This window comes from Callorhinchus milii, unplaced genomic scaffold (genome assembly GCF_018977255.1).
Source record: "Callorhinchus milii isolate IMCB2004 unplaced genomic scaffold, IMCB_Cmil_1.0 Scaffold11, whole genome shotgun sequence".
NCBI classification, from domain to species: Eukaryota; Metazoa; Chordata; class Chondrichthyes; order Chimaeriformes; family Callorhinchidae; genus Callorhinchus; species Callorhinchus milii.
This window is the reverse complement of record NW_024704752.1, coordinates 2,103,035-2,120,723: the sequence shown is the minus strand read 5'-3', so window position 1 is coordinate 2,120,723 and position 17,689 is coordinate 2,103,035. Positions and strand designations below refer to the sequence as shown.

Here is a 17,689-nt window from a genome sequence, read left to right as displayed (position 1 = left end):
TGTTATTGGTGGTGATGGCTATGTTATATTTATGCCCCTGATTATGGATTCACTACTAAGTGGAAACGGTTTGTGTTCGTTTTTATCACTTCAGACTCTTAAACTTAGTGGATGGAAAATCATATTTATTCATCGAACATTAATTTAATGTTAGTTTATTGTAAAAGAATTGTACGGCACTACTCTTACTTGCTGGCAGCTTCTACCAGAGCCTTTTCATCTGGCGATGATGCGTAGTATTCCAGTTTAGAGTCTGAGTCACTGACTTGTCCGAGTTTCTTGTTGCTCTGAGATTCTAGATCACTGATGTGGACTGTGTGACAGAGGGACACTGCCTTCAGGAACAACAACTCTGCTTGAGTCTGGGGATTAAAGCCAACAGTATAAAAAGGGCAGAACATCTAGCATTCAAGTCCGTGCTATACAAGTACATAGGAACAAGACTGCAAAACTTACACTTTATTGACTAATCCTTAAACTTAACCAAAGCACTATGCCCTCACCGGACAGGATGACATTTACTCTTTAACTTAAGAAATAGTATTGATGTCAGGCTTAATGCTTCAGAGCGGAATGGATCAGAGCTTACAAGATTGTTTGCATTTGCCTGAAGCTCCCTGGACACTCCTTCAGCGACCAGGCGGCCGTTAGCGTACTGATATCTGATGCCGTCGATAGAACATTCCCTGAACTTCATTTCGTTCTCAGTCAGTGTTCCAGTTTTGTCAGTGAGCACATACTCCACCTAATTACAAACGACAAAGGAAGGCTTTATAAATAGGGGCATAGAGTATAAGAGTCAGGAAGTTATGATTAACCTATATAAAACACTGGTTAGGCTTCAGTTAGAATACTGTGCCCAGTTCTGGGCACCACACTGTAGGAAGGATGTTTAGGCATTGGAAAGGGTGCAGAGATTTACGAGGATGGTACCAGGAATGAGGGACCTTGATTATGAGGAAAGGCTAGAGAGGCCGGGATTATTCTCATTGGAGCAGAGAAGGTTACGAGGAGACCTAATAGAGGTTTTCAAAATCATGAGGGGATTTGATAGGTTAGAAAGGGAAAAACTGTTTCCACTGGTGGGTGTGCTGGTGACTCGAGGTCACAGATTCAAAATAGTCTCTAAAAGAAGAGGAGAGGTGAGAAAAATTGTTTCACGCAGCGAGTTGTTCGAATCTGGAACGCATTGCCTGAAAGGGTGGTGGAGGCCAATTCGATAACTACTTTTAAAAACGCGGTGGACGGGTATGAGGACGGGTTTGCAGGGTTATGGAGAAAGGGCTGGGAAGTGGGATTGACATTAATTGCTCTAATCAAAGAGACTCGATGGGCTGAATGGCCTCTTTTTGTGCTGTACAATTCTATGATTCCATAAACCGCCAGGGCACTGCAAAGCTGTTTTGACAATCCCTAGCCTGTCACCACCTTCAGAAACGAGAAAGGTATAAAGCGTTTCTAAACTGAGAATGGGGGGGGAAAAAAGAACAGGCAAAAAGGCGGTAAAATAGTGTGAAGAATAATTTATTTTGAGTACTCGCAGAGAAGCCACAAGACAAAGTATGCGCTCTGTGCAAGAACTGCTATATTCCACATATTAATAGATACTATATGATTATAATACTTGCATTTGATACAGCACCTTATCATGTCATTGAGATGTCGCAAAGCGCTTCACAGAATATACTGTAAAGTGAATTGACTGTATATTTTTGTGGGCAAAATGTGGCAGCCAACTGCGCACAGCAGCGTCCCATAAACAATTGTGGATTGAGCGACTTTTTTTGTATATGTTGTGTACAGTATAATGCCCTGGAACTAGATCATCCAGGTCATTTTACCACTTCTACATTATGTACCGGAGAGGTTGTACCATCTAGTCTCAATCACTGTTAAAGACAGTGATCCATTGTTGGCTACTATTATACTTCCTTGAAGCAATTCTCACCTGCCCAAGTTCTTCATTGAGGTCGGATGTGTTAACCAGCGCCCGCTCATTTGTCGCTTCGTTGTACAGATCAAGATCCCAGACGATGAAAAAGGAGCCCAGAAACTTCTGCAGCTCCACGGTAACGTAGAGAGAGATTGGAATGATGTAATTGTACAGCACCATGAAAGCCAGGAAATCAGATATAAACTTCAGAATCTGTGAAGCAAACATTGACAATAAACATAATAATCCTTGCATTTGATGCAATGCCTCATCGTGCCGTTGAGGCGTCTCAAAGCGGTTCACAGAATATATTGTAAAGTGAATTGACTTTGTATTTTTTGGGTAACACGTGGCAGTCGATTGTGCACAGCAGCGACATTTCACTGTACCGCTCTTTTCAAATGACACTGTGAATGTGCACACACAGGAGCTCTGATAAACTTGGCATCAAATTAATTTATATCTTTGGCTGGTGCATAAAGAGTCCCATCTCACTTGGAGTAAAGTCAATGGATAATTATTTGGGGACAGTAAGTTTGCAGGGCTATGGGGAGTGAGCGGGAGAGTGGAATTGATTTGGATAGCTTTTTCCAAAGGGCCAGCACAGACACAATGAGCCGAATGACCGCCTTTTGTTCTGTATAATTATATGGATAACAGCCATTTAAAAGGGAATTGGATATATACAAGAGGGAGAAGAATATTAAAGGGCGCAGAGGTGCCTAACCCTTTGATGGAATGCTAAACTGAGCTTCAGTCTGCCCATTCAGGTGGACTTAAAAACATCCTGTGATACTTTTGGAAAAGAATAGGTAATTCTTCCTTAATATCCTGGCCAACAGACATCCATTGATTACCTTACAATAACAAAATTACATTTGTATAGCGCCTTTCATGTCGGGAAGACGTCCCAAGGTGCTGGACAATCAGTGTTTCGGACCCATGCAGGGGGTCGGGATCAGGGGAGGGTGGAGCGCAGGGTCAGCGGGGGAGGAGGGTGACCAATGGAACAGTTGAAGAGAAAGGTCTTGAGGTGGGTCTTGAAAGGAGGGGGCGAGGTGGAGGGACTGCAGGATGGAGTTCCAGAGGGTGGGGGCAGAGTGGCAGAAGGTCTGCCTGCCAATGGCGGGCTGTCCTTATTATTCATGGATCCTTGTTGTGCATAGAGCACTCTCACTGTTGTCTAAAATAAACAGCCACTACACTTTAGAGTAATTACATTATCAAGGGTTGCGGTTTGGGGAAATTGCAACATAATCGCTCTTAAGTGGTTGCTCAGCAGCCAGGCAAAGATTTTTCCCCTGGAATGTGGTATACTCACTTTGCTACTGTTTTTCTGCTTCTCTGTCTTCTCAGTGTACCACGGTTCATCCCATTTGTGGTCAGCCTGCCAGACGTACTTCAGAGTGGTACTAAGCAGTGCTTCAAACAACAGGATCCCCAGGTACACTATTAGAAAGGTGTTCATAGACCTGGGAATTAAGACAATAATCTAAATTAACTGTTTCATAATGCTCAACAATATCACTACTATCCATCACCACGGTCTCGGAAATTATTTAAATTAAAAAATCAGGCTAACATTTCCAATGTACTGATTAATTCTTGAACTCCATTAGTGGCATTTTTGCTTCTGGATTGGAAATTTGTAGGGTTCAAGCCCAATTCTGGGGCTTTTAAGCATAGTCTAGATTGACACACCACACAATATTGCATTATTAGTTATCCCAATCATTTACTTACATAAAACATTACAACATGGGAACAGGTCAATGGGCACAAACTTTTCCATTTGAGAAGAGCCAGCGATCCTCCAGATAAATTGCTTGGTACACTTTATGACTGCTGGTGGGACCTTGCTGCACGCAAACAGACTGCGGTGTTTGCTAATAAATACTTATTTACAACACTTAACGGCAACTTCCTGTGAAGTTCTTTGAGATGTTTTGACAATAAACATCCCAAATCTATGCAGAGAAAGCCAGCACACATTTTAAAACTCTGGAACACTCTTCCCTCAATGCCTCAGCTTTGCCCCATCCTTCCCCATCGATAGGTCACACCTGAAGACCTTCCTATTCAACTATGCCTACAGTCACCTCCCCCTGGCTTGGAGTTAGGCTCTGCCACTGTCAAGCGCTCTGAAGCACTGCCCTGCATGAGGAGTGCTTTATAAATTCAAACTGTTATCGTTTAAATTGCTCTGGTTCTGTACCAAGTCGACTCGTTTGAAATAATAAAATTATGGCACTTCCTATGAAAACAAAAACTTACTTTTCCACTGCTGAACGCTTCTGCGATTTGAATTTGTAATTCAGAGCCATCTTGGTCTCCATCCCCGTGTAAACAGCCACACCTGGAGAGCAGTACCACAATTTGCATTAGGCACAGAACGCCATCTTCAATCACCTATGATTCTATTAAGCAGAGGACTAAAGGGCTTTGATACGAGCAGGTCTAGCCAATTTTTACTTGGGCTATTAATAATAATTGCATTTGATATAGTGACTTATCAAGTCGCTGAGGCATCTCAAAGTGCTTCACAGAATATGTAGTAAAGTGGATTGATTGGGTACTTTGTGGGGGGAACACAGCAACCAATTGCGTACAGCAGTGTCCCATAAACAGTCATGGATTGAGTGGCCAGTTGAGTTGATTTTGAGAGGGGGTGGGGGGGGTGATTATTACCCCCGGAAAGTGATAGGCCAATCGTGTAGCAACCAGGTTCCTACTTACTGCTAGGTAAACAGAGGTCTGGAGAGTAAACAGAGTAAACAAGAGTTCTTTTTAAACCCTATGATAACACTCTGAAATAGACTTGTTTTATTAGAAGAGAAAGTTCAACAAAGCAACTCAAAAATAAAAAAAAGTACTACCGAAAACTTCCTTAGTGTTCTTCAGGCTTGCTCCTCTCAGGAGAAGATTCTCTGGACCCAAGGGCCTGAGGGATGCACAAAGCAAATTGACACAAAGCTTTAATCCAGACTGTGTTCAACCTCACTAAGAAGAATATTTAATTCTTGCATTTGATATAGCGCCTTATCACGTCTTTAAGACGTCTCAAAGCGCTTCACACAATATACTGTAACGTGTAGTGACTGTATATTTATATAATGAATATTTGATCCATTATATGAAAATAAACATATTCCGGTTACATGCACAATTACTACCAGCTACACCAACCGTAACCTCACTCCATCATTCCCTGAGATCAGGAGAGTGAGATACAATTTTACAAAGTATTCACATTTGCTAATCTGGATTTCCCCGACTAGATTGTTAAAAGCCATCATACCTAACAATTTCTTCTGTCAGGGTTTTTATTGACATTCGTCCCACAAATCTGCAAGGGAAACGGTTTACAAAATCAAGACGAAATACAGAAATTTCAGGTGTCATTTCCAAACAAAATCCTCGTGGAACCAAATCACAACATTGTCAAAGGCTTGATCTGCTCACTTGTACAGGTCTGGCTCTGGCTGCTGACATTCAATGACAGCTGACAGGGTGTCTAGTTCTGCAAAGGTCTTCAGCAAAGACGTCTCCTTGATTGAGATGTGAGTCTGCAAGAGGACGTAGCACACAATAAGAGGGCGGAGTGGATAACACTCAGCCAAAAAGCCTGACTCCTTCCACAGATTAAGTACAACTCACTCCCTCATTGATTCTGAACGCTTTGAGTGAAAGTAAAGCATCTATCAACCTTCATGTCGCTATTCGTCACATCCCTCATCCCCTCCGTTCCCATCATCGGCAGCTGCACTTTAAGTCACTATGCCCCGAAACGCTGGAACTCTTTTCCTCAATCCCTCTGCCTTGCACCCTCCTTCCTCATTTTCAGGTCGCACCTCAAGACCTTCCTTTTCGATCGTGCCTATGGTCACCTCCCCCTCCCTCTGGCTCGGCGTCATGCCACTGTCAAGTGCTCTGGGGTACTACCCTGTGTGAAAGTCGCTATATAAATGCAAGTTATTGTTCTATTCATCCCAGGTATTTTCTTCCAAAAATGTGTCATTTCTTTGGTCTCTCCAGCAACACAAAACACAGCATGCTGTGTGGTTTTCCGGTATCTTATCCTCACTTGTCAACTAGCCAAGAGCCAAAGACATCAGCATTACATGGCAGTGGCAGGGAGGGGGTTGTAATTACTGACCTCAGGTTAGCAAGAATGTGGCTTTTACTAAAGCCGCAGGCGATTCCCAGCTTGGGAACATTTCAAAGAGGAAAATGTTACTAAATTACACCTTACTCTCGCTGGGAGGGCAGCAATCTACTTGCGAGTAGAGATTTAATGAAGAAATTCTTTTGTGAAGAAAAGTGATAGGGTTTGATAGAATGTCCCAACAGGAGAAAAATCCCTGTAGCGGGTGAGCAAGGAAGTTTATTCAGACAGTAACCTTCAGGTTTGTCTCCCCATCCAAGCTGGCTGTGGTGACGTAACATGTCCCCAGTTGCCGATCTGATGACAGCAGGACCAAGTCTGCAGGGAACGTTTCATCTCTGGTTATCCGCACAATGTCACCAACCTGTGCCAAAAGAAAAAATTGCTAACCAGTTCACAGCAAGAGATGCTGGGATCTCTCTCACTCACACGACACACAACGAGCCCAACCCGGGGCGCAACCCGCGGCCCGCGCCCAACTCAACAATAACAAAATTACATTCGTATATCGCCTTTCACGTTGGGAGGACGTCCCCACACCCAACTCAACCCACACATACACCACACAGTTTAATTAAACAAAAGTTGCCTTTCAGCCACAATGGTACTGGAAAGCTTTGTAAGCAGTGTATGCCAAAGAGAATCTACAAGGTGTGATACAGACACCTATTGACAGCCAGAAAAAGCACCTGCTATCTTCCTGTTCACACCTCAACTTTCGCAAACAGTTTAAAAAAAATACATGAGCCATTCTTTTGCAAATATCAAACTACTGGCCTCAGCACAGTCATTATGGCAAAATTAATTAAATTAAGCCGCTCATGGTAATCATTCCTGTCAATGTATTTGCCGCCTTCATTATTTGTCGCCTTCATCATTCGGATATTTTCCTGGAAATGCTGCATCCCTGAAGATCAATCACTTATTTAGCCTTTAATGGGGGCGGGCGAGGGAAAGAGACTTCCTACAGAAACGTTAAGTGCCAAGTGACGCATTTATCCATAACTCCTGAGCAACCCAAAAAAATGCCTGGGAGAAAAAAAAACCACCATCAATCTTCAAATGCTGGGAATATGAAGCAATAAAAAAAAGACTGTTGGGATTAAAACTCTAGGGAGCTCATTGGTTTGGCCTTAGGTTTTCAGCTTGGATAAGAACATCCACATTGCATTAGCTGAAAACACATTGAGAGCCAAATAAAGAGTCATATTTTCAATACAAAATAGGTTTTAAAAATGGCACTTCAATCGGATTGCTTTACAGCTTGTCAGGCAGACGTGCAGTAATTTAGGTATGTAACAAGACAGAACATTTCAGTCACATTTCGAAACACAAGTTTAGCACAACTTCTAAAGTGTCGTATCTCTGAAAAGCAGTAACTAAGCAAAGGCATATTGTTAGTTCTCTGGGTGTCAACAAGCCAAGCATACAGAGCTTAAATTGAAAACCCTTGCATTTTGTTGAGATTTAAAACCATTCCACTTTCACAGATAAATCCAGGTTTGTTGTTTTCTGAGAAATTTTTGCAAAATAGTTTTTTCTACTAAATACACTTGCATTTAACTCGCCAACTTCCTCAGTAAGGCAGGTGAAGCCAAGACTTACTCTGATGTTTTTTGAACTTGTTTGAACGAGGCAACCGCTCCGAACCACAAACACAGGGGCACTGTTTACTTCGTTGTCAGCTTTATGCCGTAACCAGTCTTCATAACCCTGAATCCACGAGAGAGACAAATCAATCATCTAATGGAGAGAAGATGTCAGAATTCACAGCAGGAGCACGTAGCGAAAAAGTTCTGAAAGGATACAAGTTAATTTTGCCCACGCATTAATTGTATCTTCTGCCTCCATCAGCAGATGAGTCATGCCTACCAAATGAGCACTGGATGAGGGAGGGAAGGAGAGAACGAACAGTAATGATGTGGCGTGTATAAAGTAGCAAAGACTGGCTGGAAGTTAGCCTGGCTCCATATCAGCCACAGATGATAAAAGGCACAGCCATGAGTAAACACTGACATGCGAATGTGAATGAATGAGACCTTAACCTGTTAAGCCATCTCTTACCTGTTTGACGGCTGTAACTGTAATTACAAAGAGCAGTGGCAACCCACTGGTGATGGGGCTGGTGGGCGTATCGATCATAAGCTTGATTGGAGATGAAAGTATGAAAAGGCAATGTTAATGTCCAACAGATTGAAGGTATCAGCGTACAGTAGAACTCGCACAAGTCTGATCTGTATAAATCGCCGAAGTCATACATCTGCCCAAATCCCATTCAAGAGTTTATATATGCAAGTGACATAATTTATACTTTGCATAAATCGTATTAAATGTATGCTACCAACTGATAAAACTTGAGAGGTTTAACTGTATAAACATAAGCAGCTGCTTTGAAATGGACAGCATATATTGCCGTTTAAAACAAATGTTTTAGTCCACACTATGAGCAATAAAAGCAAGCAAAAAATCTACCATTTGTAATCTGAATTCTGTCCGGAGTTTACAATCCCAATAGAATTAAACATAACCTCAAAATTATTACCAATACGATGGTAATATTATAATAATATACTACAAAGCCAGCTGACCGCAGCGTGGGGAGTGCATTTCTTGCATCACCCTCCCCACCTCCGCCTCCCACCATCCACTGCCAGCCCCTCACTTCCCCTCCTGGTAAGAATCTCAACTGCGATGTGCCTTGGGTTGTCCTCCCGACGTGAAAGGCACTGTACAATGTAATTTGTCATTGCTGTTGTTAACTGATTGCAAGGGGTAAATGTTTTCTGTATCACAATTCTCATTTTGATACACATCAACATTGAGAGTAATCACAGTAAAGACCCTGCCCTCTGAGACTGACTAACTGCTTCCCCCCGCCCCACATTTCGTGTCCACTTGGGAGCTCCACATGGCAGAGGCCTGATCTCTAATTGGCTCCCGATGCTGTCAGTTAGTGTCGGAGGCTGGATTTCTAAGCCGTTTGGCATAGGGTTATTTATCCTCATAACAGCAAAAAGCAACGGATCTTTGCAGAAGCAAAGATCAGCAGGTCATTTGACGGACTGTTCAAGGTGACTTCTCATGCACTCAATACATTTAAATGGTAAACATTTTTACTAATACGCAATTTTAGTGACACAATACAAAATTACATTTATATAGCACCTTTCAAGTCAAGAAGACATCCCAAGATGCTGGATAGTCAGGGATTTGGACCCAAGCACGAAGGTTGGGATCAGGGAGGGTGAAGGGCAGGGAGATTGGCCGAAGGTATGGTTGAAGAGGAGGGTTTTGAGGCATGCCTTGATCATTCATAGTAAGGGAGGGAGCGAGGCGAAGAGAATGTGGGATGGAGTTCGAAAGAGCGGGGGCAGAAAGGCTGAAGGCCCGACTGTCGACAGTTAAGGTGGGCCGGGTGGGGGACGTGGAGCAGGCCACAGCCTGCTGAGCGGAGGGAGCAGACAGGTTGGCATGGGATTAGCAGATCGCAGAGCTGGGAAACGGCAAGGCTCTGGAGGGCGTTGAAGGCAAGGATGATGATTTTGAACTCTATCCTCTCGGGGATGGGGAGCCAGTGGAGCCGGGTAAGGGTGGGGGTGATGGGTCACGGAGCCTGGTGCGGGAGAGGACACGAGCTGTAGAGATCTGGATGATCTGCAGCTTGTGGAGGGAAGAGTTGAGAAGCCCAACAAGCAGAGAGTTAGCATAATAGAGCCTAGATGTGATGAATACATGGATGTTTTTGGCGGCAGTAGCGGAGCAGGGCAATGTTTTGGAGGTGGGGTAAGGCAGAACAGGTCATGGTGCAGATGTGACTCGCTTACCTGCACAAGAAAAATGACAAGAAAGTAGAAGTTGGCTATTCTTCGGAACTGTTCAAATAAATTCTTTGGAATAAAATTCCATACGGTGTACTGAAAAAAGGAGGGAAAAAGTTAGAATACTGGCAAACTGCAATTAAATAAATCCAAGAGGCAATGGCTAATGATGTCAAATTAAAAGTTCAGGATTGTTATTAAAAAGAGCGCATAAATCGCTTGCAAAATACAGTAAATTGCAGTGCAGCACGCTGAGACACCCCTACTAACGTGAAAGGCACTATATCAATTCAAGGACTATTATAATAGTGTTCCAAATTAAGGCTCTTTCTATTGTCTCCCCCTTGATCTGATCAGCGAGGGGGAAGCTCCTAGTCTGAGCTCCTGACATTCCCAATGAAAAAGACTCGATCAGGATCTTGCCACATGGGGAGTGGTGTGGATTTTAGAACTGTTTGCAGTAAATTGGGTGCCTAGTAACTTTTCACATGTGTTCACAACTGGCTTTTATTTACCAGTATCTTGCAGCCTTATGCTTACTTCAAAGCCTGATGTGGATAAATAGACATGCCTCTAGTTGGCTTGTGGATATCCGGCATTCCACTGTATGCCTTTATTCATAACTCAGCACTTGAATGTTTACATCATGGTTGCCCATCATGGTCAGGGTGAAGATTTTTCACTGCTCAATATTACCACAGGAAAGCCCAAATTTGTTTACATTTTCAGACAGTCAATGATAAAATAAATCTATGGATTTTTATAGTTTATGCAGAGAGATTTGGGCAGAAGCACACCTGAAACACCAAACCAACCATACACTTCCTGTAACATTAACCAATTATCATCAAGGGACAATCAACAACAACAAATTACATTTGTATAGCCGCTTTCATGTCAGGAAGATGTCCCAAGGCACTCATCTGTTGTTCTCATCAACTACGACCCACTTGATATGGATTAAATATACCAAAAGCAGACATGACAAGGAATCTTGCTTTTTATTTTTGAGCACTTTATCATATCAAAATATCCTAAAGTGCTTCACAGTAATTACTGTCTGCCTGTATTAAGCGCAAATGCAGCAGACCTTGTGTTTGAGAGAAAGGTCTCACGAACAGGAACAAAGTGTAGGACAACACTCAGGAGGTTGGCAGAACAGCAAGAGAAACTCCCATCTCTTTTCAGAAGTGTCATTGGATGCTTCACGTCCACCTGGACAGACGGAACCTCGGTTAAACGTCTCATCCAAACGCAAAGCCAGTAACTAGTGGAGTCTTGTAGCTCAGTGGTAAGAGCACTCGCCTTGCAAGCGAGAGACCTGGGTTCAATTCCAGGCAGAGGGCGAAACCTTGGGCAAGTTTCCTTATTCCACACAGAGCCTAATAATAATCCCTCCAAAAACAAAACAATAATATATTGGTCATTTTCAATCCACGACTGTTTGTGGGACATTGCTGTGTGCAATTGGCTGCCGCGTTTTGGCCACAAATATACAGTCAATTCACTTTACAGCATATTCCGTGAAGCGCTTTGGGACGTCGAGAAGACGTGAAAAGCGCTATATCAAATGCAAGGGTTATTATTATATAACTAAAATTATAAGCCTTATTACCTTGGATGATACAATCCGGTTGTCAGCGAACTTTTGAGGAATGTAATGGTTTTGTGGTGGAAAGTGATTGGCAATGTAAACTGTCCTTGTATCCAGCTGATTGGGTGGGTCGATTCCCTGAAAGAGAAATCAATATTTTGTATCTCGCATCAATTAAATAGATTCTATAAAAATCTAAGCAACACTCGTTTTAGAAACCTTAGGCAAGTTTCCTTACTCCATACGGTTCTGTTTACCTAGCAGTAAGTGGAAACCCAGTTGTTAGTCAATTAGCGTATCGCTTTCCAGGGATAACATTCCCTTAAAAAAATGCAGTCACTCAATCTGCCACTATTTGTGGGACACTGCTGTGTGCATTTGACTACTGCGTTTCACCCACAAAATATATACAATCAATTCAATTTACAGTGTATACTGCATTTTGAGACGACTCAATGATCTGTTAAGTTGCTATATCAAATGCAAGGAATATCATCATTATTATGTAACATTATGTCAGCTCACGTGATTGATTTCTCAAATAAAACAGAACAGGACTGCATTGACTACTTTAATCATTCTACTGTATTTTGCAAAGTGCTCTTAGAATTGTGGATCAAGGGCTCTATGCATTAAGTCAGCTCTCTAAAGAGTACCCTACACTCTGAAATTACATAAGCCATCTTAGGCAGTCAAGGAAGAGGCACGGATTTAGAATGAGGTGGGAGTTAAGTGAGTTTAATAACTCAATGCAATTTTTTACAATGACTGCAAGCCTACTTAATCATGTCTGCATCTCTAGCTAATCTGCTGAATCATCTCAGCCAAACATTTTTAATTACATTTTCTCAAACCCATGCACCAGAACACTCCCTTGGGTCCACTTTGGTATAATTTGTGTTAGTGTTTGTGAACCAAAATGCAAATAAAATAGCGATCCCAGAGCACAAATAACTCAAGACACGATTGATGGGTTCCGATAAACTGATAGGACAAGGGGAGTGGTTGGGGGTTCAAAAGACTTAAGTCAACTAAAACTAAATTAATTTTTAATTCAATTCCTAATTCTGTATAGTTCCATATTTGGCTCATTAATTTGGGAGGGGGAGTAGGGGGAAAAAACAAACAAAGTACAAGACATATCTGTTCATTAAAACTTTGATGTGCAACCGTGAGCCATTAAACTGCAAAACCGACTGAATCGGAAGAAACCACAACTTTCCATGTGAAGTTTCGACTACAAGAGGTCACATGTACAATTGTTCACAGGAACGTACCCCTGGAAAAGTGAACTGAAAAAAAAGATTTGATGTCTTTTCTTCCCTCTGGGTTCACGTCCCATCTGAAGACCTACCTCTTTCACTGTGCTTTTGGCCATTTCATTCATCTCAGTTTCCCCCCACCCGCCAAACCCTTTCGTAAAGCACTTTCCTTGACCACAGAAATATATAGTCAATTCACCTTACAGTACATTGTGTGAAGCGTTTTGAGATGTCTCAACGATGTGATAAGGTGCTGTATCAAATGCAAGGATTATTATATTAAAAGGCGATATACAAGTATAAATTGTCACCACTGTTTCACCTAGTTGTGAACTAGGCTAACAAACTGAACAAGTTTGCCAGTTCTGAGAGAAAAAAAATATCTAAGTCGATGACACTTGGGAGGGTGGAGAATTCTGGATTTGCTGGGTGTTGACCAAAGTTAAGTATTGCAACACTGAGACGAGAGTCAGAGAAAATTATTGTAATGTCCTAATGCTTCAAGAATGTACTTTCAATCTCTGCAAGCGATTGCATCAAAGTTTCACAACTCCTTTGATTTCTTAATATTCGAGGCTGATGTCAAAATGAGTAACTATACTGATACAACAACCACAAAGATCATATAGCGCCCTCCACGCCGGACGGTGTCTCAGAGGGCTTCACAATAACGAATCCCGGGGCCGCGCCAGGGGGAGGGGGAGGAAGGTGACCAAAGGCGTGGTCGAAAGGAAAGGTCTTCAGCAGAGACCTGAAAATAGGAAGGGGGGGGGGGGGGGCGAGGTGAAGGAAGTGAGGAAGGGAGTTCCAGAGCCTCGGGGCGTAGTGGCTGAAAGCACAGCCGCCATAGGTGGAGCAGAGGACTCGGGGGACTTTCTGCTTCATGAAAAAAAAGGAACTAAAGCGTTCACTGACAACTTTGGACCATTGGGCAAGTTTCCTTACTCCACACAGAGCCTAATAATAATCCCTCCAAAACTAAAAACAATAATAAATTGGTCATTTTCAATCTACGACTGTTTGTGGGACATTGCTGTGCGCAATTGGCTGCCGCGTTTGCCCACAAATATACAGTCAATTCACTTTACAGTGTACTCTGTGAAGCGCTTTGGGACGTCCTCCCGACGTGAAAAGCGCTATATCAAATGCAAGGATTATTATTATTATTATTATTATCCAATGTCATCCAGGGTGGTCCAACTGGTGGCCTGTGGGCCGATTTCATCCTCCACCTCACCATTTCATCTTGCCCACCCGCTCCCTCCATAACCTGTAAATGTTGTTGTGTTTCTGGAAGGGAAACACAAAGCAAATTGCTAATGCAACGTTTCTCAAATAGAGCATCCATCCCTCAGCAGCCAAAAGGTTGGAACACCCTGCAATTTCACTTCTGCAAGATGAATAATTGGTGTGACTAGCAGGTAACAGTCAAGTTCAGCCCTGCTCTACTGCACCAGGATAGGATCAGTAAAGCAAAAGACTAAAGGGCAATTTACGAATTGCTATTGTAAAATAATAATAAGCTTTATATCCTCCATGTCGTAATCCTCTCTAACAAATCACCTGTCATATCAGCATGATCAAATTCCTGCTTAAGACAGCTCAGTCACACCACAAACCTGTTTCTCTGTCACACACACAGCACGGTCACACTATAGCACTAACTCCCCCTTTAAATTAGGGCGAGTGTGTGGAGAGAACACCAGCCGAGGGCTAAATGGTGCGTTGCAGTGCTGTCACATTCCACTATAATCATCATCCATCATATCAAAGATATGTTATGTCAAATATCATATCGTACAATACACACACTATCTCCCTATGATCATGAGTTTCGTTCTGTTGCATTGCTAAAACAAAATAGGAACTGAAAGGCAAACAAAGGCACTCAACCAGGAGAAATAAGATAGGTTAAAGGCTACAATCTGACTGCCTGGGCTCCCGCAGTAAAATCTGGTCAAGCTGGATTGCAAAAGTTAGTCATCGCTGGAAAGCTACACCTTCAAATGAGCTGGTACAGCCGTGATCAAGATTCCTTGCCAAGTAGTTGTGCCTTTCCCTTTGTCATATTGTCTGCATTGAAATTCTCCACCATCACTTGGTGTAGATCCTAACAACCTCCTTAACTGTGTCTACGGTCACCTCTCCTTTCTCCTCAGGCTAGACGTCAAATGACGCCATTGTTAAGCGCCGCAAGATGCTACCCCGAGTGAAGGGAGCTGTTTAAATATAAATGCAAGTTGCCATTGACGTTGGAAACTGACTACACAAATACAATACATTAAACACTGCCACAGTCGCAACTACGAATGGAGTCCTGTAGCACAGCGGGTAGAGTGCTCGCATCGCAAACAACAGGACCCGAGTTCAATTCCTGGTTAGGGCAATACCTTAGGTAAGTTTCCTTACTCCACACAAGTATCAACCGGTTGTTAGTCGATTGGCGGGGTGCTTTCCAGGGTTCCCTCAAAAAAAATGCTTTGAAGGTGAGGACGCTGCTGTGCGCAGTTGGCTGCCGCGTACTGCCTTCAAATACACAGTCGATCTACTCTAAAATATATTCTATGAAGCGCTTTGAGACATCTCAACATTGTGATAAGGTGCTATATCAAATTATTATTATAACAATAATCAAGAACCTGCTGTATTGTCCAATGCTGTTGAGTGATTTTTCTGCCAAGCTCTTACAGGACTACAATGACGACAACTACAGTATTTCCAATATAAAGTTAATCAGCAAAGAATTTCACACTTTGCCCACGCGCTCTGCCTAGTATTGAAAGTATGTGTTATAATGCTCATTTCCGTTCTTGCACTACCAGAGCTTTTTCATACCTATCTTCATTTAGAGTGTTCTGTTCTGGTTTCTGCCAACACCACGATTGCCCTCAGACTGCTGACAGTCTGCAGGCAATCGTGGTCCTGAAACGGTTTCCGTGCAAATTTTCCAGAGCCACATTGTTAACAGAGGATACAGTTCAAGATCCTGGTCCTCATCTTCGAAGCCCTCCGTGGTCTTGCTCAAGACCGTGTGGAGGGCTTTGAAGGCGAGGATCTTGAACTGTATCCTCTGTGTGATGGGAAGCCAGTGAGTTGGGCAAGGATGGGGGTGATAAGGTCGCGGAGCCTGGTGCAGGAGAGGACATGGGCTGCAGAGTTCTGGATGATCTGCAGCCTGTGGAGAGAGGAGTTGGGGAGGCCGACAAGCAGTGAATTTGCATAGGTGAGCCTCGATGTAATGAAGGCATGTTTGAGGGTTTCGGCGGCCTGGGGTGTGAGACAGTGGCGGACCGGGCGATATTGCGGAGGTGGGGGTAGGCAGAGCGGGGCATGGCGAATGTGGGGTAGAAAGGATAGGTGAGGGTCAAACAAGACCCCAAAGTTCTGGACTGGCTTAGCAAGGTGGAGTGTGTAACTAGGAATGGTGATGCTGTCAGCGCCTGAGGTGAGGAGCAAATCCGGAGAGCCTCGGTCTTGTTGACATTCAACTGAACAAAGTTAGCTCTCATCAAGGATTTGATGCCTGACAGACATTCTGTCAGCACAGCAGTGGTCCTGGAGTCAAGGGTGGAGGCAGACAGATAGAGTTGGGTATCATCCGCAAGATCTTCCTCTTCAACCGTGCTTTCGATCTCCCTGCTTCCCCCCCACCCCAATCCTCAGCTCAGATCCGTAACTGTGTCTGTCCAGCACCTTGGGACATCTTCCCGATGTGAAAGGTGCAATACAAATATAATTTTGTTGTTGTTGTTAACAAACAACACAATTTCCATCCAAACCACTACATTGAGTTTTGCAAGATCATTAAGTGGGGACGATTTTCTGTTACATTTTTAGTTCTGCCACTTTTCAACAAGAAACTTGTTGTCAAACACACGTTATGCTTGTGGATATTGCACCTTGACCTTCTTTGCACAATGACGAAGAACCCATCAGTTTGACAAATTAAGTTGTTAAGTCCACACTTATTTCCTAAACCAGTCACTGGATAGCAATCAGGAGCAGGATTTCTTTCCCACCTTCTAAAACCAAAAGCCAAGGACCCTCCTGGTTCGCACAGTTCACTACCATACCATGTGGTTCATTTGCAATAGTGACTAAAACGTGGTTCATAGGTAATTGCTGTCAAGTGTAGAGACTTTGTATTTGGAGGCAAACATGGAGCTACTGAGCCATCAGATGAAGTTCTGAGACCAAAGCCAATAACAGAATTTATTAATTAGAACGCAACAATCACCTTTTTTTATTGAAACACATTCAATGTTCCAACAAGGCGAACAAAACACAACAGAAATGTGACAAATAGAGCATCCTTGATACAGCAATGGGCATGTATTAACTAATGGAGGAAAAAAAACACCTGTGAATTTACAGTTTTGCATCCTTCAGTGGAGACTGTCCCTAAACAATTCATGTATAGAAACAGCCTTCATAGTAGATTTATTTTTGACATTGTGACTCGAAACCACTCCTCAAGTGCATGTGGAAATACTAATATTATGAAAGGGAACACTAAACCAGTGTACAGGCCTCAGTGAAAGGATAGTACAATGTGCAAATAAAGAAAAAGGCTTGACATTTCCACTAAGTTTAGTTAGGCAAAGCATCTGAATGGAAGGAGGNAAAAAAAGGTGTCAGCAGGTTAGTTGACATTGCTCTCAGGCTACTCTTTGCGTATAAAAGGCTTCCTGCCTACCACAACAAGGTATGAACAAAGTTTAAAGAAACTCAATGTTAATATGGTACCGTCAGGTGCAGGGTGGAGCAGCAGCCTGGGTGACATTCAAGCACAGCACTAGAGAAGTGCCACATTAGCAGCGGCTCAATCCTTTGGATGAATGATGCCGTAGTACTAACCGCAAAGAAAAAGGAATTTCTCTTGGGTTTCTGGCCAACAATCGTGACATAAATTGATCA

The 17,689-nt window shown here is 42.9% G+C and overlaps 1 protein-coding gene across 3 annotated transcripts in view; it reads right to left on the bottom strand.

Moving 5' to 3' along the window:
- atp11b (ATPase phospholipid transporting 11B (putative)) overlaps positions 1-17,689 on the bottom strand; it is a 53,465-nt gene that overhangs the window by 30,666 nt on the left and 5,110 nt on the right. For all 3 annotated transcript variants that reach the window (XM_042338983.1, XM_042338982.1, XM_042338984.1), the window contains exons 2-14: positions 11,532-11,648; positions 9,923-10,012; positions 8,163-8,243; positions 7,704-7,811; positions 6,334-6,462; positions 5,396-5,499; positions 5,232-5,279; positions 4,810-4,874; positions 4,208-4,289; positions 3,255-3,405; positions 1,949-2,146; positions 590-745; positions 190-362 (exon numbers count right to left, since the gene is read on the bottom strand). In XM_042338983.1, coding sequence (XP_042194917.1) covers positions 190-362; positions 590-745; positions 1,949-2,146; positions 3,255-3,405; positions 4,208-4,289; positions 4,810-4,874; positions 5,232-5,279; positions 5,396-5,499; positions 6,334-6,462; positions 7,704-7,811; positions 8,163-8,243; positions 9,923-10,012; positions 11,532-11,648 — 1,502 coding nt within the window. The remainder of the gene's footprint in view (positions 1-189; positions 363-589; positions 746-1,948; positions 2,147-3,254; positions 3,406-4,207; positions 4,290-4,809; positions 4,875-5,231; positions 5,280-5,395; positions 5,500-6,333; positions 6,463-7,703; positions 7,812-8,162; positions 8,244-9,922; positions 10,013-11,531; positions 11,649-17,689) is intronic.